Consider the following 24,753-nt stretch of genomic DNA (forward strand, 5'->3'; position numbering starts at 1 on the left):
AAGGAAGATAAAATCATTATTAAAATTCAAATAGTAAAGAATAATGTAATAAAACAGAGTTTAATGGTTTCGCTTAACGATCTAAAAATTTGTGTGAAATCCCGTTAATTCTTAAGGTCTGAAAAAAAGCGATATAAAAATTGGCCATTTTAACATTATTGTACAAGCAAGGTGCTCGGTAACCACCACTCTTAATGTAGAGTTTTCGAATCATTGTCAAAAATGAAGTAATAAAAACTTTCAGGTTTTCAAAGTAATGTTTCTAATGCCAAGAAAACTGTTTACTTACTTTAGGTTTATTTTGCAAACGAAATTATTAAACCTTAAATTAAGTCAGCGAAAGCATTATTGACAGTGATCAGTGAGCGGTGGGTGACCTCTTTGATCAACCTGCGAAGGTACCGAGTGTGTGTAGTATCGATCCTTCATGCGCTGATCATCTGGCTATAGGCAAGTTCATCGGATCATCCCTCAGCTGAGGATTAAAATTGTGATGGCAAGTTTTCGGATTATCCTCAGGGATGCTTCTGAGACCGTCGCCAAAGGTCCACTGGTGCAACTCTAATGCGACGCAAATAAAGTACTACTACTATGTGCTAAATTATGACTTAGTACTCAACAACGGACGATCGTCATACTCGCGCTATTATCAAACATTTGAAGATATTTTATTTATCAGATACAAAGATACTGAAGAGTGAGAAAGGAGAGAGTCCAGGAAAAATTGTGTCAGAGATAAAAAATTAGAACAATTTAGAAACTTGTTTTATTTTTCGTAAATTTTATAAGCAATCAATAAAATTTCAAATACCAAATTTAAAACTGTAATTGAATAAATTATTCAAGAATAAAAGTTTCGCATTAAACATGCAATAATGTTTTCACTTACATTAGTAATTTTTTGTAGACATGTTGCTTGTATACTGCCACCTACTATGGACTTTCCAAACCTCAAAGCCCAGTTGTTCACTCTGAAAAATAAATAAAAGCATTCATTATTATTTTTTTTAAATACACACTTATTTATATATTTATTTATAACTAGCCGCCTAAGGCGGCCAGCTGTCCGCCACGCTGAAGGTTTTCACAAATAAAGTTTTTTAAAGCAGGAAATCTGAAGATTAGTGGACAATTAAAGTGTTCCTGTCCAGCAATTTTGTCTTCATATCCAGTTCTGCTGCAAATGTATTATAGCTCTTGAGGATGTTTGAAATTATATAGCTACAACGCTTAAGAAAAAAAAACTAAAATGCTAAATACATGAAAAGAACACGAAAACGAATAAATTTTTTATGGTATCAATTTCTATTTCTATATAATTTTTTATGGTATCAAATTCTATTTCTATATCTGTTACGTCAAGCACTCAGGTATTATAATTTGATCTAGTTGTGCTTGTATAATTTTGATCTAGTTGCGCTTTCTACGTCATTTTGTTAACATAGTTTGGTTTGTTATTTAACATCGTTTGGTTTGTTATTTCTAAGTTAACTTTCAAAAAATTGGCTGGCATCAGCATTTTTATTCTTTAAGTTGTTTATTTTTTCTTTTGGAATTCGTTCCTTTTTAGCGAAATGTTTTTCAACCTAATCGAATTCTTTGCCGACTGTTCTCTGTATATATAAAGAAAATAAAGTAAATATTTTTAAAGTGTTGTGAAAAGAATTTTTAGTTGTACAAAGTACTACAATATCGCTATAAAAATTATCGTCTTCGCTTCAGAAAAAAAAAAATAGAGAGTGGAAAGAAGAAGAAAAACTTATTATAACAATTATGAACAGCGACAAATATATCAAAGCGAAGCGTTCTATTTACGTATCGAATATGTTGCCACATTTTTAATACGAAAGTTAAACTTTTCTCCACTTTAATAAATGTAAACTAATGCGAACTTTACAATTAAATTATTAATTCCTTCGTATATTATTGGTTTAAGTTGTCGAAAATTAATATTTCAATTGTGAGGTTCGCATTAGCATACATTTATAAGAGTGGGGAAAAGTATATGCATTTTTTAATAATTTATTGAATATGGCTCTTTGAAGACGAAAAAGCAGACGAAAAGCATAGACTTACAAAATGACTGATAACTAAATAACTAATCAAAATTTTTGAAAAAGAAAAAAAATACTTCTTCATTATGTGAAAACACAATTATGGGCCGAGTTTCGTGCCCGGGCGAGGCTTCTGGGGCGATATATTGTGATTACAGACACACACACACACACACACACAGCCGCGTTTATTATTATGTATAGATTTTTGGAGCTTTATTTTTATTGTTAGGAACACAAACTTCAGTTATCGAAAGTCATATTAACATCTGTCCATATTAACCTTAATCCTAAGTCCTATATTAAGTCCATATTATTCAGCTTTACTTAGAATCAGCTTTTATTGATCAGCTTTTATTTAAACAATTTAGCTTTACATATGTTTCTTTTCAATCGTTTTGTTGTTAAAATATTTCATATATATTCTTTTTCACACCAATATTACAAAGATTCTACCCCATTTTAAAAATTGAAAGTTGAAATTAGATTAATTAAGCATTTTATATTTCTTGCAACCATTTATGAATGTTTGGAAAAGTGCTTAAAACTAGATAATATTAATTTTTAATGGTAATAAAAAATTTCAATATGCGAATTCATTAGTAAGTATAGTAAGCTTAGAGTTATATTCTTAGTAAATACAGGGTGTTCCGTTATATCTGCCCTTAATATACATTTTCAGTAGTTTTATAAGAAAATATTTAAAAAAATGTACATTAGATGGGAGGCATAAATTAATACTGTAAGTGAAGAAAACAAAAACAAGAACGCTTTCAAACTCTGACCAATCATTATTGAGCCATGAAAGATCACAGGCATGTTCAAAACAATCAAAAGCCTGATTATTTGTTTAGTGAGACTTGAAGGCATTCACTTTTCTCGAAAAACCGTCTTTAAACTTCATCATCAAATAAACTGATTTGAGATGATTTTAATCCCTTCTTTGCTTTTGTTGACGACACATGCAATTGGTCAGTGATTAAAAATGTTTTTGATTTTTCTCTCTTAAATATTATTTTGTGATCTTTTTATAAAATGCACTATTTTTTTTTACTTGATATTTTTAAAAGGATTTAAAAAATACACATTACGGGTGCTCATAGCGGAACACCATGTATTGACAATGTTAAAGGTGTAAGATTAAACTGTTGAATATAAAATATTCGAGTTGATAATGATGTTGATGTTATAAGTTTGCGTTCGTTAATTGATGTCCTTTTTTTAATCACCAAAGAACACAAAAAACTGTTCTTGCAAGATTTATTATACGTAATAAAATTCGTTTAGTGAAGGAACGTTTATGATTTATTCATGTGCAATATCCATAATGGTTTTCGTGTAGTTATGCTTAAATTTCTATAAATCATGTTTAAGTTGAATGACACTATGTAATTTAATTTAGAAAATCAAAACGATGCTCTAAAATAAGTCTAAAAAAATAAATAAATAAGAAGTCACTAAAGTACATTTGAGGTCGAGAGACCCATGTTTATCGAAAGAGACCTAAAAGGATTTTTCCAAGCATGACCACTTTTCAAATTCCAGTTTAAGGGAATAGCCTGTTTTACTTCTCACGATAAAAATTTTTTGAAAGTCTTGTAATAGGTAAATAATTTGCAAAACATTGATTTAATTTAATAAGAGTTAAGGCACAAATTCAGTAAATTTCATTAAAAAAAATGTCAATTTGTTAAAAAAGTTAACATTTATCGGTTTTGTTAAAATTACATTCGTTTTTCCATCAGGCATTTCGCGCTTAAGAGGACACCAATCTAAGGGAGAAATTTTTTATTGCAAATTCTCTTTCATCTCCATTACAAGTTTAAAATTTAAAAGAAAAAAAAGGGAGTTCAAGCAAACTTAGAGTAAGCCATGAAATGATAAAAGAAAAAAAAGTTGATAAAAGAAAAAAAAATTAAAAATATCATAAAGCAAACAAATTATTGGAACTTCTCCATTGCGTAATTCTAAGTTATCTTCTCATAATTTAATTTCATTTTGATAATTTAAAAACTTCTTTTCAGTATTAGAAACTTAATGGTTTGCTCTAGGTTTGACTAAACTCACTTTTTCTATGCTTTTCTAAATTTTAAATTAGTTATAGAGATGAAAGAAAACTTGTGACGAAACGTTTCGTTCGCGGTAAGGCAAACTCTGAAGATTGTCAAAAAGAATTATTGTCTCTCAGATTATGATGAACGTCTACTTTTTTTCTTCTTCTTTTTCTTAAAAAAATTTAAAATTTACGAATGAAGAATCACTTCGAGGAAAATCGTAATGTCATAATACGAAAGTCTGTGAATTGAATTCAATGGGATTTTTTGAAAAAATTTGCTTTGTTGCCTGAAAAAAGAAGTAAATAATCAAACTCAAAATAAAATTTTATGATTCAATAGCGAATACTTACATTGTACTACCTAAATACCAACTAAATTATTCGTTATAAGATTTAAGTGAACCTACAAAAATTGCTGGTATTAAGTTTTCTGAGAAGTTTGTGCCAGAAATTTTCCTTCTCCCATGGTATTATCATTAACATATTTAAAAAACTCACTCGTGGTACAAACTAAAAGATGTGACAGAAAATCAGGCATTTTAAAAATGCCATTAACAGTGAATGATCAGCTTTAATAACGCAAAATTACGCAGTAAACATTAAAAAAAAATATTTTCAAACTTGAAAACTAAAGGGAAAATCTTTATTTTTCAGAAATAAAAATGCTCAGCATCCTTTCGTAACACATATGACAAGTCTTCTGCAACTATTATCTATTGCAGCATCTCCACCGTAACCAAGGCCGTTTTTGTAAAATGCCTTTACTTCATAAGCATATTGCGCTCCTTTCCACTGCTCCATTATAACTTAAAATGCTTTAAAGTTTTCTGAAATAGGAAGCGCAGTGGTTTGAGCTCCGAAAATTCTGGCCAAAACTACGAATCATTAATGTTAAGTCATTAAAAGAATGAAGAAAAATATAAAATAATTCGATAATACAATATTCTAATTATTGTACTATCAATACAAAATGGTTAATAGTTTTCTGTTGTTGTTTCTAATGCCACTTGCCACACGGTCAAGCCTGCTTGGTGAAACCGAGCAAATTTAAGGCAGAGTTCAGTTCATTGAACGTGTTCAAAGAATTTGACTTATGAGCAAGTATCTACAATAATTTTTAAGACAAAGATTATTTTTTTTTTTTTGAAAAAAGAAAGAGAACCGTGAATGAGATGTACTAACCAAGGGATTTCTAAACTTTTCCAAACAAATTATCTGCTGTATAATTTTAATTAGACTCTTGTGTGCAAGATTGAAAAATACAAACATAGTTAATACAACTAATTTTTAGAATTCATTCTTCTCTAATTTGAATTAATATGAGGTATTCATTATAATTTATAAATATAAGATGAAATATAAATAAAGCGAAATTACAATACTGCTCATAGCAGTTCTTCAAACCGCAAAATAAACAAGATTTCGTTTTTTTTTTCCGATTTTTTTAATTAAATTCTCGAACGAGAACAATAGCAAATGCTGAAAACCCAGTTTTGAATAGAACACTCATAGCTTTTCTTTTACTTAGGGGAGGATACTTATATAATATATTACATTATTTAAAACTCTTTCAACTCTACCTTGAAACTTTTTTCTAAATTAACAACAAACTACTAGTAAAGCAATAAGTTAGTTTATTTAAAGTCACCACTCCTCCATGGAGCTCCATGCACTCTTCTAACCTCACGCGGTGTACAGTTTGAGAATAATTTATATAAAACATTTATAAAAAAATATTTATTATTGGTCAAAATATCAAACACATGTTAATGGATAATTTATTATGCTTTATCATTTCCTCTCATCATTCAATAATAAATAACAAATTAATTATAATTCCTGCTACACTATTTCAGAGAAAAAGCTTTTAAGATTACTGACTAGAAGTAAAATATATTTTTAGAGATTACTTATTTTCAGATAATAATACTTTATACTACTTTATCATTTATACTTCATCGGTTTTATCTCAATTATTACTGAGGTTAGAAAGAGCAAAGCAGAAATTAGAATTATCAAAGATCAGTTTTGTCTAGTGAGCTCAATCCTTAAATAAAAAGATTTTAAATTTTAATTTTTTCTCTTCATCTCAATAGTAATTGATCCCAGTTTGAAAATGTTATTTGTTCTATATCTATATATACATATATATTTTAAATTTAAATGAAACAATTTTACACAAAGTAATTTTTATTATAAAATACTGTTTATGAACACACTACGGTAGTTTCCATTGGTCTTTTCCCTCAAATATAATTAATAAATCAAAATTCTCTTAGATGATGGTTTTGAGATAATTTTAATTATTATTCTCGTTTTTTAGCTTTAATAGTAATTGGTTGTAATTAAAAAAAATTTCTTTTTGTTTTATATTTTTTCTTTTAACATTTATTTGAATTATCTTACATGAATTTGATTTTATACATATAAAAAAAAATGGTTTATTAACAGATTAAGGTAGGTACCATTGATATTTTTTATTCAAACAAAAGTATTAGATCAAAATTCTTACATGCCTGAAGTACCTTGATCCAGAATACATATATTTTTAATTGTTATAAAAAAATTTTAAAAGTGATAATTGCCTAAAAAATTACCACAAAATAAACAAATTAAAAGAAAAATTAACATTGACAAAATTTAATGATAAAAAGTACGAATTTTGGCAGTCAAAGAGATTTTTTTTTATAGTAACTTCTTCACTGATTTGTACCTGAGATTCTTTTATGCCTGAATTAGATTGATAGAAAAATCTTTTTCTTCAGAAATTGATTTATAAAAAAAAATTATAATGACAATCCTCTTGAAAAAATTATCATAAAACTACCAAATAAAAAAAAATAAAAAAAATTATTAATTTCTAAAGTCAAATTTATTATTATTATTTTTTTTGTGGAAACTTTTATCACTAATTTGTACCTGAGATTCTCCCATGCTTTCTGCTTCCTCCAGATCTATTTCATCCTCTTTGTAAGTAGAAGATTCAGACCAAGCAGACAGCCAAAAATCAGTGCCTATTTTCATGGCTTGGGTAGCTATACTGAGAAATATCACAAACAATGCCAAAGGTAGAGTACATGCATTCATATACATAAGATAAACTTTCTTTGAAATTTTGCCTCTCTCTCTCTTTCTTCCTCTTTAATGAGTTTTCCATCGGGTAACTGCACTTGCTCCAAAGAGTTAACATTGGTAATTTTATCCACTTTAAAAAAATGATAAAATTCTATTATCAATAAATAATTTCAACATTACATTTAGACAAATATAGATTTGCTAATAAATAAAAAACAAAATTAAATGAAAGTCAGGGTGCGTAGCCAAATTATTCAACAAAAATAAGCACCTTTTAAGCACTTTTCAAGCAATGAAATAATATACAAAGATGCTTCACACTAAAGCACATTTAAAAAAAAATGCTAGTTACATCTTTAAACAATAAAACAATATAATTATTTTAGAAATCTCCATTACACATATAAATCTAAACCACATACCTTCAGTATTATCTTCCTCCTCTTCTTCTTCCTCTTCAATGAGATCATCAGTTCTAGTTGATATCCTGGAATTCAACCTTGATGGAGGGCACTTCCACGACCTTCTAACTACACTTGCAGAGCTCGCACTCGACCTCAAACTCTCGACAGACTTCATGTGATTCAGGAGCTTGTGTCCAGTATCAGGATTGTCTGAATGGACGGAAGAGAATCATCATGGTCATCCCAATCGTGGCAAGGCAAGGGACTGGAAGGATCGTGAGACATCTGCCGACTAAGTGAAACCATTCTGGCTCTTGGCTTAATATCCTGAAATATATACATATTTAAAAACTTTTCAGTTATTTAAAGGAGTCTAAAATAATTAGTATGGCATATTTATTAAGGTGTGAAAACCCAATCTTGGCATATAATACATTTTTCAGACAGCATAAAAGGAAAAAAAATAGACAATGCACATGGTGAAAAAATTAAAAGAATGCAAAACCCCCTATACCCCCCAAAAAAGAGAATAGTTAGATAATAAGAATAGATAATAAGGTAAAAAAACTAAAAATTTTTTCATTCAGAATCATAACTTCACTCTTTTTCATTAATTTAAAAATTGCAAGTTTTATTACACAAAAGTTGCATGAATAAACTTAAAATATAATGAAATTTAAGAGTTTGGTATATTAGTAATGTAAATTTTAAAATAGAGATGCATAACATAACATACATGCTTTTTAACTTTTTTGTTCACCGAGGAAAAATTTCAAAACATTTATTTTCCTGTACATAACTACTTTCTTAATTTTTAAATAAATCTAAATCTTTGAGCTAAATTTGTTTTATACTTGTTTCAATTACAGAAAGTTTAAAAAAAAAAATACTGTGGTGTCAAAAGATTTTATACACATTTTAACCTTATATTTCATTGTTTTCTTCTCAATTTATTAAAATAGTGTGAAAAACAGTTTTAAATTTTTCATATTAGTTACACAGGTTTTCAATTAATTTTTAAATGCAAAGGAGATGCTCCATTGCCTAATTGAGAACCCCAGGTTGTGCACCTCTTTGATAAAACTGATTTAAACCCAAACATAAAAAGAAATAAGTTGCATATTAATTTTTAATTTATAGAAGCTCTAAAATACTTAATACTTCCAGATAATATCCAAATAAACCATGAAATTGTTTTGGAATGTTTAAAAATATTAATTACTGCTTTACAAAAAAAACCATTTCTTTTTTTGTATATTTCATTATGCTTAACTAAAACTCATCTACATAAGTTAGAATGTTAGTTAGATACAATGCCATATCGCACATCAAATTTGGTAAAATATAATTCATTAACTTATAATTATTATTTGTTAATGTACTTTATTGTAACTGTGATACTTTTATTCGATGTACATGGCAACTACAATGCATAATTTAGTTTGTTTATGTTCTACATGGCTTTATGCCTGTCTGTGTTAAGTAAGAAATATATAGTAAAAGAATTGAAATCTTTGTGAAAGAATATAGAATGCGTCACATAGGAGAATTGATACTTGACAGGCTTGGCTTACTCAAAATATAATGGAGAGAACAGTTGCGGAAAAAAACAAATGCCACGTTTCAACAACCGATTAGGTTCGATATACCCTTGCAGGTATCCCATTAATCAATCCAAAAGAACATTACCTGAGTAGACACTGTTCTGTAGAGTTGTTGCCTGGATATTAGACGAACAAGCTTATGTTTTTCCTTAGATGTACCTTCAGCTTGACTATTATCACTCATATATGCCTTTTTGGGTTTCTTCATATTAAAATTGACATCCTGCAAAAGGCTTTCCATTTCTTTGGGGGTACCTTGTTTCTTTATTGTGCAGGATTCCATTAACAGTACCTATAATTGCATACCAAATTTATAACTGATTTGTTCGTTGAAGTTTTAATCACAAGTCAATTTTAATCTCAAGAAAGTTTTATGGAAATAAGAAAAATTAGCAGAAGTAAATATGAAAAAAGAAGAAAAGAATTCCTGATTCTTAAATATTACTAAAAATGAATATTAAAATAATAATTTCGATATACAGCGTGCAGCGGTTTAAATTTCATCTGAAATTTAACTAGTAGATGATGCACAATATAATATTAAATAGTTTTCATCATTCATAGATTGTGACTTAAGTATTATTTGAAAAGTATTTCATTCTGAAGTTATATCAACATAAATTCTTTAAAAAAAAACAGAGTATTAAGCTTTTATTAAAATTGAAACCAAATGAGTAGGAATCTAATAATGTTAAAATATTTGGCGCAGCAATTTAAAGTAAAAATTCTTTAAAAAAAAGAGAAAAGCATTGAAAAAAAAATCAGTTTAAACTTCTAAATAACAGTCTAGCTTTTTAAAATTTTAAGTTGGCTTGTGATTAACAATTGAATATTTGGCAGTTTTTATATCATACAATGACTGTATAATATCATAACATATAAAGACTGACTAATTTTAAGTAACTGAAAAATACAATACACTTTCTATAAATTAGGAAATTGGGGATTAAGCTTTCATTAAAAAAATAAGTACAATTGAAAATTAAAATTTCTTTGCTTATTAATACAGACAAGATAAATATATATATAAATAAAACAAATAAATTAAATTTTTTGAAACATCAGTCTATTTTTTTAAAATTTTAAGCTTGTAAATATTGATTATTTAATATTTTTACTAGTCTTTCTTGATACTTTTATAAAAAAAATTTTTTTAAATTTTAAGTCTTAAAAAAATATAATCGATATAGAAAGTATGTATATTAAAAAATATTTGAAGAGGGGAACAATGATTTCTAAATCAAATACAAATAAATACATAAATAAATATAATAATGATATTTTACTTTTGGAGAAGATTGCAGGAATTCCAGCTTATGAGTAACCAGAACAACAGTTCTTTGCCTCCTCAGGAGAAGAGTTTTCACACCGTGCTCAAACACATAAGCTCCAACATGGGCATCCAAAGCAGACAATGGATCATCCTTTAAAAGAATAAAATACAGAGGTATTTGAATCACGATTACATAAATATATATATTAAAAAAGGTGACTGTCACTAATAAAATCCCTAGATTATAAAATCAGCTATATTTTAAAATCAAATTAGCAAGACAGGAATCATCACAATATCAAAACATTCTAAAATTATTCTTTTATGAAATCATTATCGCCATTTAGAAAATAAATTTTTTTTTGGCGCATATGTTTAAAATAATGATAAACTCCATTTTTCCTTGTCTGAATAATTAGAATTTTCTATTTTCTCAAGCCTTTTTTTAAAATACTGTTTATGAATTAAGCTATAGAATGCCTACCATCATCCAATGTCAATGATCACCATTCATTCATTAAGGTAAAGCTATCGTCCTAACTTCAATAGATGACAGAGAAGTGTAATATTTTAAAATAAACTTTAAAGAAAATGATATATTGAAAGTAATAAAATATTTTACAGGCTTTCACACCATGTTAAATCTTTAACTATAAATTTCGCTAATCAAACAAATATGCTAACATTTTAAAAGCGTTTTGTAAATTAAAGAATGTAGCTTAGGTTTAATTAAAATTTCAAATGAGGATTCAGTAAAAATAAAATCAATTTCGCTTTCAGTGTGGATGTAAAGTTGAAGTTTTACATTCTGCTTCTTGAATATATACATTCCGGTTTATAAAATCGGATGCTTTATAAAATGAATTGTTCTCAGAACAAATGTGATTTTAGTTGGTGATGGGCACTATGTAATTTATATATATATATATATATATATATATATATATATATATATATATATATATATATATATATATATATATATATATATATATATATATATATATATATATATATATATATATATATATATATATATATATACATACATATGAAGTATTTCTTTCAATACTATGCTTTTAATAAATAGAAAGGTATTAAAGAAATATTAAGTTGTCTATAAATAACTCCTCTTACCAATTTAGTTATGTAAGTTGAATAGATTCCTTTACGATTAAGCCGACATACTTACTAGCAAAACAAGTCGTGCAGGAGAATAAAAAGCTCTAGCAAGAGCAATTCTTTGTTTCTGTCCCCCGCTGAGATTCAGGCCCCTTTCACCGATTTCAGTCATGTCTCTAGCAGGCAATAAATCTATGTCAGGTTGCAAAGCACAAGCTTGGATCACTTGGTGGTACCTGTTTCAAAATCATATAAAATACAACAGGATTATAAAGGAAACAAGTCAAAGTTAGAAGAAAATATTTTGAAAGTTTTACACATTCCTTTCATTAATTAATTGAAAGGAAACCTCAAAACCATGTCATCAGCCAAAAATAATCAGTCAGCACTGCAATAATCAAGAAAGAATCAGCACTGTCAATATGCCACATGATCACTGGCTTGTCATGGCATGCCAATAGTCACTATAGTTTAATTAGATCTTAAAATTTACAATGTAAATTGTAGCGGGACGGTGGCTCAAGGGATAGAGGTCTTTCCTCCCAATGAGGTTAACAGGGAATCCCAGCGATAGTTGGTTGAAAAGAATGCTGCATCCGGCTCGAACCAATAACAGTACTGACATAAAATATCCTCAGCGGTCGACGGATCATGGGTTAGAATCTCTTTGCCATCAGGCTAACTGTGGGATTCTTAGATTTTTTTTCTCTCCATCTAACGTAAATGAGGGTTGTTAGTTCCAATAAAAAGTTCTCCACAAAGGCTAGTTTGATCTAGAAGTCCCTTGTCTTCTGGATTGTGCAGGGCTTCAAGTGGCAAAACATGGTTTTGGAGCATCTTTGGAGCAACAAAAAAGCAATTTTGGAGCAGCAAAACAAAGATTTGGAGCATATTTAATAAATAGAATTAAAAGAAGAATTTAATAACAAGAATTTTTAATTTTGTCCATTAATAACATATCTTATTTTTTACACTTTTTTGAAGGTCCCTGCATTAACAAATTAAGTTTCTTTTTGGTACCTTCCAAAGCTGTTAAATATTCTGCTATCCTCGACTTAGCCTCAGATAAGAGGATCCGTCCGCTTTCTATAATCGACATGTCTTTATTATTTTACCCATCTTTAATATTTTTTCAGCTGCGGCTAAGAGATCTTGAGAAGCCTTCAATTTTTTTTTGCAAATCAATTTCAGCAGCTTTCAATCTGCTTTCCTCAGTTTCAATGTTTTTTGCTTTCTTTTTTCTCAACCTCTAGCCGAGCAGAATAATTTTTAAATGCTGCACGAGCCACTTTAATCATATCTTTGTCAACTTTAAAGTTATTTAAACCCCTATTTTGTTGATATGTGACACAACTTCTCTCAAACCATTAACACTATGCAAATTTAAACTTGCCTTATTGTCAAGTAGCTTTTTGTTCACACTTAAACCTCTTTCAACATCGGCATTCCCATGTGGTACGCACAATAGAGCTTTGTTATAGGAGGATATTTGATATTTCCCAAATTATCTTTCTTCACAAAATAGTTTTTCCAAAACACATCAATTTGTGCATATTCATTTGAGTCAGAAGAATAACCTTCTGGTTCCCCATGTAACCTTGCCCCCTTCATCTAGTAACAAAGATGCCTCTCCAGGTTTTATAATGGATGGGGTTACTGTTGCCAGATATCTTATTGACTTAATAGAAGTTTCTTCCATTCTCATTACAGGATGCAACACTTTAAGAGGGCACAGTAACCTATTTTTTAGAGGCATTGCTTTTAATAAATGTTTTGTGCATGCCAAGTAAAAAGATCTGACACCTAAATACATATTTTTTTTTCTGAAGATAAGGATGTCATCACCTTTGTGGTATCTAGTCCAACATCTATTAAATTTGAATTTTGCCAAATTTCTGCGTTTTCTACATCCAATGATTTTAAGTCCTTTCCTGACAAACATGAAAACCAAAACTCTTTAAAAAAACGCCCTAACAATGCTTTAACTAGGAACACCATTTCATCATACAGCAAGTGAATCAATGGTGTTTCAGTGTGGAAAAGACCTAAAAATTTATTTAATATTGCCGAAATATTAAAAAAAAATTTAATAAATTCAACATTGAGTGGCTCATACTATTTTTTAAATTAATAATTACTTTATTTAATTCTGTAAAAGGTAATTCAAAACTCTAATTAATTTAACTATTATTTAAGGTTATCGAGTGCAATTTTATTAAAATTTAAATAAATGTTATTTGTAATACTATATTCAACACAACATTAACAAGATTAATATTGATCATACCAAATTTATAAAAATATGTAAAGAATTAAGCAAATTAAGAAAACTTAAATGTAAATTAGTGAATGGCCCCTAATAAATTTTTATTAAAATTGGTTACTTATAAAGTATTGCATTAATGAAATGATTAAAAAAAATTAAATAATTTTTAAATGCAAATACAATGAGTATTGAAGCTAAAAATTTTTTTTCAGAAGTAAATTATTATATTGTCCCTACACTCATAATATTTAGCAAATCTGTGATAATTAAAATTTTTTATATCAGTTGCTTTAAATCAAATCATTAAGAGATGAATTAAAGTATTTTTGAATGACAAATCTGAAAAACATAAGATTTTTTGCTGCATTTAAAATATTGAAAACCCCTCTCTTCATACTTATTTAAAATCTTGCCTCTAAATATTATTAAGTTATTTCCTAAAACAAAATAAGAGCACTGAAAATTTTGAAGGTAATAATACAATAATAAAATGCAATAAGTAAAAAAAAAAATTTTTTTTTCAAAAAAGTAACAAAGTAAAATAATTGTTTAAAAACAATCTGCAATTAGTGGATGGTCCCTCAGACAAAAAATTTAAGTTATGAAACTCAATTAGTTCTTATCCTTATTTAATCTTATCTTTATCTAATTACATGAATAAAACGGAGATAGAAAGTTTGAGGTTATGAAGCTTTGTGATTCTTGACTGTTCTGAGGATCAACATGAAATTATGTACTTAGTGGATGGTCCCCTAGTTAATTCAAGGATCATGGTATTAATCTATAAATAGAATAGCGCAAGAAGGCCATTAGCTTTCCATTGACGAAGACGATGGTACATCAATAACGATGAAATCAACAAGAGAAAAAATTTTCTTTTGCTATTAAAATTTGGCAATGTTTAGTTGGTCCCCAAAACATTTTTGGCGCAGATTCGGCGCAAATTTAACATAAAATGTCGTTTCTGCGCAGTAATGCGCAAATATACCGATTTGGCGCAAAATGCGCAGCACTTGAAGCCCTGATTGTGTTCAAAGTTCCAATGGTATGGAGTTGAACATTGGAAGTCATACACTCACAGTAAACACATAAAAAGGAGAAAAAAAATTACAAAAGAATCAACAGAATGATCAATGTAACTGATGAGCAGTTGAACATCAGGAAATTGTACTTTTTAATTGTCATTTATGGTAAGCAACTTATTTAAAGGTTAAAATGTAGTGATGTACCATTGCACCACAGATATCTGATTTTGAAATGCATGAATTTATAAGTTGCTTTATGATAAACTATCTAATGGGCAAAAATATTTAAAATTTCTTACCTGGGTTGATGTTGAAACGGAATAAAAGTTTATATATATATATATATATATATATAAACTTTGTTAAATTGTTTTAACTTAATATCGCAGAAAAGTCCCCAAATTGTTAAAATTCTGAATAAATTTCAGCTTAAAAAAAAAAAAAAACAGTTCTCTTCCTAGTTAACAAATTAAATTTCATCATCTGAAAGATCCTCCAGCTGATTTTAATAACTAGGGTACTTACTAAATTTTTTGTCAGTCACATTTTGCATAATTTGTACAAACAAAACACAACCTTACAGTGCGATTTAAGAGCATGAAACATATACTTCAAAAATCAGAATATTAAATCCAGGGACCGATCAAGACAAATTCAGGCCCAAGGCCCACCAAATTTTCTGGGCCCCTTACAAAATATTTTGAAATTAAATTACTGAAGAGTAGTCCTAATAATGAAAAAGAATCTATTGAACTGCATGATTTAAGAGAAACATTCTAAGAAATTTTGAAAGCAGACAATTGAAGATTGTTTTTCAAAGATAAAGTTTATGTATCTATAAATTCAAGCAAAATATAAAACAACAAAACATGTTATGTCAAAATAAAAATAGTTTGGTGACCACAAACAATTGAAATCAGTGATTTTCGCTGAAAGTCACTGATTAGCTGAATTTTTTTTTATTGTAAGCTGAAATTATTTTTTATTTAATACTTAAACAAACACATAGCTAGCCCACATTACATTAGACTTTTTACTAATTTTTGAGGCACCTCAGAAATTGTGGGCCCTAGGCCCATGCCTATTGGGCCTAGGCTATAATCAGATCCTGATTAAATCCACTTTAATCTAATTAGCCTTACATAATCTGACATCTTGATTACACAACTAAAATGAAAGAATGTCTATTTTTGTGGCATTACTTGTGTTTTATTCACATTGTATCATACCTGCCAACTTTTAATCCCTTCCATTATCATTTTTCCCAGTGGTATTAAAATGGAATTAAAACTTCGATTTTAAGCAAACAAATACGTTGTATTTGAGAAATTTAAGTTGACATCTATGATAGTAACGCATATTAATATATGTGCTTAATTTTTGTAAGAATAGTGGTGAACAATATCATTTAAAAATTAAGATTATGAAAGAAAAAATAGTATATAATTACTACCACTTTAAATATGAAAATAAAATCTTCCGGAAAATCCGGAAGAGTTGGCAGGTATGTTGTATAGCTAGTACAATGTGAAGTAGTAGACTGTTTATATATATATATATATATGGACAAATAACAGTTTATTTTCACATAAAATATAATGCACTAACCTTCGCCCATCATATGGCTGACCAAACAAAATATTTTCTTTAAGTGTTGCATTAACAAGCCATGGTTTTTGTGGTACATAAGCAATGAGAGGAGAGCTGTAAAAGATAGATACCATAAAAAAAGGCAAATTTTATATTTCAAAAATCAGAAATCAGTTTATAATTCAGAAACTATCTTTCTTAAAGCTACAATTAACATTTTTCAATATAAAGCAATTCTCTTACATTCATTTTTATATTGATAATTTATTTTTCAAATATTTAAAATTTCAAAAGTCGTTGAGCAGTTGATCAAGATTTTCACATCCTTTAAAGTAGTTGCTTTCCTGCATAGCAAATCTGTTACATCCCAAGTAATTTAACTGTAATGCAGCATACCAGAACAAAGCTTCGTTCAGATGCATAATGCTTAAAGGGTTAAGCAAATCTTTTTCATAAAAAAAAAAATAATTAGATTTATTACTTAGATTTTATAATTAGATTTATTTAAAATTAGTGATGCAAATTTGATAAGCTTTTTTCTTATTGTCTTAGGTCACATAAGTGAAAAACATAATGAAATTTAGGAAGAGGAACATTTTTTTTGCATCAAGACATTGTGAACAAATAATATATTGAAAGTACAGTCTTTATTATAATTAAAATTACTGTTATTATTAAAAATATTTCACACATAAAGCTATGATTTACAATTATATATTAATATTGAATCATTTAAAAATACATTACAATGTTGACCTTTTATATCAGAAAAATACCACTACTGTGGTAAGATTATTAAAATACAAAGCTTTAAGAAATGATTAAAAAAATGGAAGCAAAATTTATAAGATGGCACTCTGATGCTTATTATAGTCACAAGAAAATTTTAAACTATATTTTTCATCCTACCTTACACGTATAAAACCATCTTTAAAAAAAAAAGAAAAAGAAGGACACATGTAAAAATTTTTTATTTATTCATAGAAGAAAAAAATAACTTGGACTAGTTATTAACATAAAACTAGATAAAAACATTAAATTATAATTTCTTTATTCATTGGAATTGAGTAAACATTTAAATACATTATAAGACACTTTTATTCGATACATTATTAGTTAAGTTTAAAACTTATAATTAATAAATAGTAATTAAGCTTAAGTAAATTTAATAATAAAATCTAAACAACATTATCAAATTTAAGAAAGATCAACTTTGAGCTGCATATAAATGTTAAGTCACAATAAAGTGCAAAAGCACAAATAGTGTCCAATAAACAGACATATAATTGGTTGGCCAATATAATGAAGCAACTTCTTCAAGGACAAAAACCCTGTAAGTCAATCCTTTTTTTCCCTTTCTTTTTGTAGTATAATATTTGCATCTGGCCATTTTCTTTTTCTCATTTAGTGTTTTGAATCTGAAGAAGGTTCGTCATAATAGCAATAAAAGAATGGCATCCCTGTTTATGTGCAGTATTTGTGTGTTATTTAAAAATAATCAACTTCATTAATAAACAGTGTAAAATACTGATTAAATCATTACAAATGCCTTCAACATAATATATTTAATAGCAAAATATGGAAGATGTTCACGTATAGTGCCATAGAAGAAACTGATTACAATTAATGGTTTTCCATTACTGCGCAAAACACCATTTATTGAGTTGTAGAAATTATTATTAACATTGAGAAATATTATTAACAAACAGTAAGCAAACCTGTTCCAGTTAACTGATCCACTTATCTGGTGAAGTTCTCCAATAATTGCAGATAAAAGGGATGATTTTCCACTGCCTATGGGTCCAACAACAATAGTTAACCTACCTAAAATAAACAATTTACATTATGAACTATATCCCACAATAAACATATCATTTCATGCTTTTTTTCATAAAGCAGAGATTTAATTAAATTTCAGCTTTATTCATAAAGCAGAAATTTAGTCAAATTTAAGAAGAAATTATAAGAAAGAAATTAGCCATTTTGACAATGAACTTACTTTTTAAAATGCTAATAACAAATAACATAACTTTTATTAAGCAATAACACAATGCATTCTAGTTAATTTATTTCAGAAGTAAATTTACATTACTTTTCTATGTTTGTGTAAAAAAGTTCCTACTGAATTTTAATCCTATATAACAACTTTTAATCATAAAAACTTGAATTTTATATTAAGATAAATCAACAAAAAGAGTTTTATATTGGAAGTATACATCAGATACAGTTAGTTATTACATTTTTCATGTTATCTTGACACTAAAATGACGGATGGGGTTAATTTGGTCTCTCTTGTTTTTTTGGTGCTCAGCAATTAAATCAGTGACTTACTGAAAATGTTGAAAATTTATGACTTTCATAATTTGATCCAATTTAAGTGCTTATTTAATTATTCATTATAAGGCACTTATAAAACCTTATATCTAGAATGATAGAAGGGGCCAGAGTGGGCTCTTTGGTATTTTGGTAGGTATCCTATAACCCCAGGTAGGTAGGTTTGGGTATAAGATACTCTTCAGTAAGCATAAGGTACCCCAATTTCATTAAAAAACAAAATTATTTCAATAGATGCATGATAACTATTTAAAGAGAAAAGGAAACTAAATTATCTGAGATACTAATATTTAAATATTATTGAAAAGTCGATGTTCCATTTAGTCAAATATTTTTGATAACCAAATACAATAAAAGACCATAGAATTTTGTTGATCAAGCATTATAATAGTTTTTATTAAATTAATTATGATTATAATTTGAAATTTTGGATCAGTTTATTGAGGTAAACTAGGTTGTCTTTCTAGCAATGTTCAGACTTTCTAGAGTTAAGTTGCTATTTAAAAAATCATTTTTATCATTTGGTTATCATTTTTAATAATAATTCATTTGGTTATCATTTTTATTAAAAAAAAAATCTAAAATTATTGGAGAACAAGCTTATTGTTTAAAATTTTTATTGTTCAAAATTAAATCGAATTTAATAAAAGCTAGAAACGAAGAATAAATTTCTAAAAAATTTTTTTTACTGTATGAAACTAATTTAATAAATAAAATCCCTAAACATATGATGTGTTAATATTTAACCAACACTCTTTTCTTTATTTCCACTATAGCCCAACAACTTTGCGTCCATACTAGTCAAATTTAGTCATTAAGCCAATAATTGGTCATTTAAAGAAATGCAAATATTAAAATCTGTAATAAGCATAACCAATCATAAGATAATTTTTCCAAGTTTTTAAAACAATGAATAAAATTAATCAAAAACAGCAATTGGAAAAAATAAGAAAAATCTACTTTTCTACCATAGACTTGTTTTAAAATTTACCTAATACCTAACAATCAGGTGTGTTTGATCTGAAAATTATATATGAAAATATAAAGTTTTAATTTTGAATTTGCTAAAAATTGCAGAAAAATTTAGACTAATAATTAACAAAATTATTAAAATTGTCCACATATGCTCCTTCTCCAATAGAATCAAACAAACTTTTAACTGGTCCAAAAAATTTACTACTCAATTCATACAAACTTCAAATTAAATATATAAACATTTGAATACATGTAGCAATAATTATTTTTTTAATATTTAACCTCAGTTTAAATAATTTTAAAAATAGCAGCAAAGTAATATAAGAAAAAAACAGAGTATAATAATAATTACCAGCAGGAATCTGTACGTTGATATCTCTTAAAGTTGGAACACTGTAATGTATCATATCATGAGTAAAATATCCCTTTTTAATTGAAAGAAGAGTATTCTCTTCAAGAGGGGGATAATTATAGAATTCAGGGAGGAACACTCCATCGCCTTCTTCTGATCCTGACAGGTATACTTTACTTTCAAATGAATTCTCTTTCACTTGCAACTGAAATTATATTTATATCCTTATGTAACATAATTACTAAATTTCTTACATACCCAGGGATGAGATTAGCCAAAAGGCAAAAAAGCTGAATTTCCACGATAGTAAATTTTACGCAAGCGTAACCCTTTAATAATAAATTCCAGACAGTTTAAGGTAATAAATAATGTGTTGACATACAATTGTGTACTAATCTATTATTATATAAATGATTACATTGATACTTAACATTTAGTGAAAATAAAAATTACCAATTGAAAAAATAAAGCTGGAAATTATATTTTTCCTCAGTTCGCATAAGAGACAATTATTACTTGAAAAACTACCTGGTTTAGCAAATTAAAACTACTGAGAATTTACATTAATATTTCATTTCTTTTAATGAATACTGTTATGTGATTAATAGTAAATATATCAGTAATATTACTTTTTAAATTATATTGAAAACAAAAACTTTAACAATGGACCGAATCATTATGTTCATATCATAGTCTAATTTAAGTAGAGCCCTCTGAAACATATCAATAACAGTGAAGTAGAAATATATAGTAACTATTTAACATACAAAAATTGCTATTTTAGTTTGAAAAATTACATGACAATCAGCAACTGTTTAGATAATTGTTTTTCATTTGATAAGAATTTTGCATTTTATAGCATAAATAACAGCAATTATAAGTAAAATTTTGATGATGAGTTAATTACTCTTTTTCCAAAAAAAATAAATAAATTAATTAAATCCCTTTTTAGGTGATTGCTTTTGTTTACTATATCTTTATGTTTGCTATATTTAGTCGTTAGTCCATCTTCAAACATCTTGTAACAAATCTTATTTTTTCTTCTTTGCTTTTTCCCTTCCAGTTTCTCTGATGTTGTAACACTTACATATACTAATAATCGTCGTTAGAAAAACAGTCACCTTTATAATAACTAATTTAAAAAAAATTACTTCTCACAAGAATCGCGATAGTTGATCTTAAAATTGCGCGAATATGAATAACAATTATGGATTTTGAAATCACATGAATATGAAACTAGATATACGATTTTGAAAATGAGAAAAGACAAACTGGGATATAGAATTCTTAAGACGCGTAAATACAAATCACGATTCATAATTTTTAGATAGCGTAAATACGAATCATGATGAGCAATTTTTAGATTGCATAAATAAGAATTATGATGCATAATTTTTAGAATGCGTGAATGCAAACCCCATTGCCTTATTTTAAAATCACGTATAAATACGAAAATCAATGGTTGATATTATAAACCGCATGAGCAAATCAAGACATTGAATTTTAAACTTGAGTGAATACCAATCGCTACATAGGTTTTTAAAAAGGCGTAAATAAGAATCGCAACGTACAATATTAAAATCTCGTAAATAAGAATCGCAACATACAATATTCAAATCGTGTGAATAAGAATCGCAACACGCAAATATGAAAAGCTATGTTTGATATTAAAATCGTATGAATAAGAATCGAGATATTAGCAGATTCCAGGCTTGGGACCTCTAAAAGGTTTGTCAGAAGCAGCGTCGTTTGAACTACGAAAATCGGATTTATCTGGAGGGCGGGTAAAAAATTCGGAAAATCTTATCTGCTGCGTGTAAAAGGGGAGAAAATAGCTAAAATAAGTAAAAATGAGAAAGGATTGGTAGCTATGTAGTTTGAATTTCCTGTTTCTCTTTGAAAATCGGTGAATTTTCTAAAAGAGCAGAATATCTAAAAAAAAAAGAGAAATTTTTAGAAAATCTGAATTTTTGATAAAAAAGCTGAAAAGCTAAAAAGCGGAAAAATCTCATCCCTGCATGCCAAAAGAACATAAATAGATGTGTGCATATATTATATATATATATATATATATATATATATATATATATATATATATATATATATATATATATATATATATATATATATATATATATATATATATATATATATATATATAGCATAATAAAGACAAAAAGGATAAAAGAAAAGAGATTAATGAAAAAAATTAAGAAAAATAATAAGTTTTCTTACTCTGCATCAGCTGCAAGTACATAGAACTCACAAAATAAAATAAAAATAAAGAGTAAACAAGGAAAAAGATATAAAGGTTTCCCAAAAGAAAAAAAAATTAAATTTTTTTTAAAAAAAATCAAATTTAAAAAAATTTTACAGTTAAAAAAATTAGGAAGGGATATAATCTCATCAGCTCACACGATTCCATCTGAAAAAATAGTGCTTTCAAATAATGTAGCCAAAGCAAAAGATATCAATACAGTAGTGTGAGGAGCACCAAAAAAATTGAAACGAAAATAGAACCTATTAAGAAAAAAAAAGCAAAAAAAAAAAGCAAAGCAAAACAATAGATAATAAAAATTCAAGAAAATACGGAATAAAACTCAAAATGTTATGTGAATTCAAATGTACTCAAATTTACAGGTATTTTTCAAAAATAATTTAAAATGTTTGCCAGATTACAAAATTTGAAAATAGAAGAGGATGAAGGAAATAAACTAATGGTGCGTTCTTACTGAAGTACAGCAGCCTGTTTGACTTTTTAGTATATATATATGTGTATATGTATATATACATACACATAAAAAATGTCTCAAAATGTTGCAACAAACGTTTAGCAGAGGTAAGGTACACCAACAGAATAAATCAAAAATTGCATTACAACCCATGACCAACAGAAAAAAAGCAAATGTATGAAATCTTAAAGGACATAGGAAAGCGATGAATTAAAAAGTTATATCGGATATCTTGATAGCATATAGTGTTCAGTTGGCACCATAAGATGCTATGCAAGCTTTAGATCAAGGAAACATTGATTGCTACAGATAAATTAAATTTTTTTATATATCTAAAAACAAAATGATATAAAGTTTATAATGTTACAACAGGCACCAAGTTTACATTATCAGATGCTACACACACCCAAGACCAAGAAAGCAGGTATCACTGGAATAGCTCATTTGGCATAAAAACTGTCATAATAATTTGGCCACACTATCAGGGTAGGTGAAAGCATCTTGGTGATAGTACTAATAAGTAGCTGACAACCATGGATAAAAAGTATACAAAATCTTGTAATTCTGGAATACCATTTGCCATCACAATAGATCAAAATTTGTAAAAATTTTATAAAAAATGGTTAAAATTATAAAAACCACATATTTTAGGTAATTGATTTGAGGTAGCATCTAAATGTTGCCACTTTTAAATGAGAATATCTGCATAAAAATTTAAAACTATGATACATCTTCTGCCACCTGAATGGTCCATTGAGGTAACAGAAGATATTAATTTAAGAGATTCAATTTTGCTAGATAAATAGTGCTATTTAAATATTGAAGCAAATAAAAAGGAGAAGATATTTAGTTATAATTCCAAAATAAAGATATTAAAGATATTTTCGTTTAGAAATGATAAATTTTAAATGCTACCACTAACTGACCAACAAAATAAATTATTTTTTTTATAACTTTAAAAATTATTCGGACAAATTTTTACAAACTTTGGTTAAAAGCAGAATATATTAATTCAGAGTTACAAAATTTTGTCATACATCAAATGATGATATTTGATAGCTTTTCCTGCACTACTGCCAAAAGACTTAAAACTCTGACTTTTTTGACCCACTCTAATATATACAATGGAATGTCACATATTCAGAATTGTTCGGATTTCTACGAGTCTGGAAAATCAATTTTCTGAATAATAGGTTTTTAAGGCCAACAGAGATTGAAAGATGTGTTATTCAATAATAAATTAATGAATGATAGTTAACAGCAAGTTTCATACAATAGCGTTTTGTTATTGGATAAATCTGAAAGAAAGATGACTCACTCCTCACCCTGTGTAACAAAACCAGTCTGCAAATGTTCTGAAGTACTATAAATATTCAGCTTCATTAATATTCATAGTTTATTGCACTCAGTAAAATATACTTTTTTTTAACTTCTAGTCTTTTCATTACAGCATTTTAATAAGTTCATTAAAGCAGCATAAATGTTATCCTGAACACAATAAAAGGAAATTAAAAACCAATGTCTCTTAAAATATTGAATTGGTACTATGAAAATTAGTTAGACTGGACAGATTTGTTAAAAAAAACTGACTTGCACAAAAAAAAAGTTAAGCATATAAACTTGCCAGAACACTGCCACTATCTGGGACAAATTCAACTTTTGCATCTGGTTCTTCTGAGTGATCTCTCCATGGAAGTGTTAAATCAACCTCAGGAAGAACTAGAAATTGTAGAATACGTCTTGTACTCACCTACAAACAAAGGGGGGGGGGGAATTAACCAATGAAATAGAGTGGGTTGATTATTTTAGATTTATCTCAAAAGTTATAAATTTTCACAACAAAGATAACTTTCAGTTTAAAAATTTTAGTTTTTTATATGGATAAAACATA

At 27.6% G+C, this 24,753-nt stretch overlaps 1 protein-coding gene across 1 annotated transcript in view; it reads right to left on the minus strand.

Annotated features, from left to right (window-relative positions):
* Positions 1–884: 884 nt before the first annotated feature.
* LOC147810030 (ATP-binding cassette sub-family C member 8-like) overlaps positions 885–24,753 on the minus strand; it is a 28,422-nt gene continuing 4,553 nt past the window's right edge. The window contains exons 4-13 of the mRNA XM_087164852.1: positions 24,487–24,612; positions 20,131–20,335; positions 18,188–18,293; positions 16,488–16,583; positions 11,659–11,824; positions 10,480–10,617; positions 9,279–9,485; positions 7,608–7,916; positions 7,030–7,315; positions 885–971 (exon numbers count right to left, since the gene is read on the minus strand). Coding sequence (XP_087020978.1) covers positions 7,770–7,916; positions 9,279–9,485; positions 10,480–10,617; positions 11,659–11,824; positions 16,488–16,583; positions 18,188–18,293; positions 20,131–20,335; positions 24,487–24,612 — 1,191 coding nt within the window. The 3' untranslated portion in view covers positions 885–971; positions 7,030–7,315; positions 7,608–7,769. The remainder of the gene's footprint in view (positions 972–7,029; positions 7,316–7,607; positions 7,917–9,278; positions 9,486–10,479; positions 10,618–11,658; positions 11,825–16,487; positions 16,584–18,187; positions 18,294–20,130; positions 20,336–24,486; positions 24,613–24,753) is intronic.

This window comes from Parasteatoda tepidariorum, chromosome 5 (assembly GCF_982258835.1).
Source record: "Parasteatoda tepidariorum strain Cologne lab strain chromosome 5, Ptep-v5.0, whole genome shotgun sequence".
Lineage (NCBI taxonomy): Eukaryota > Metazoa > Arthropoda > Arachnida > Araneae > Theridiidae > Parasteatoda > Parasteatoda tepidariorum.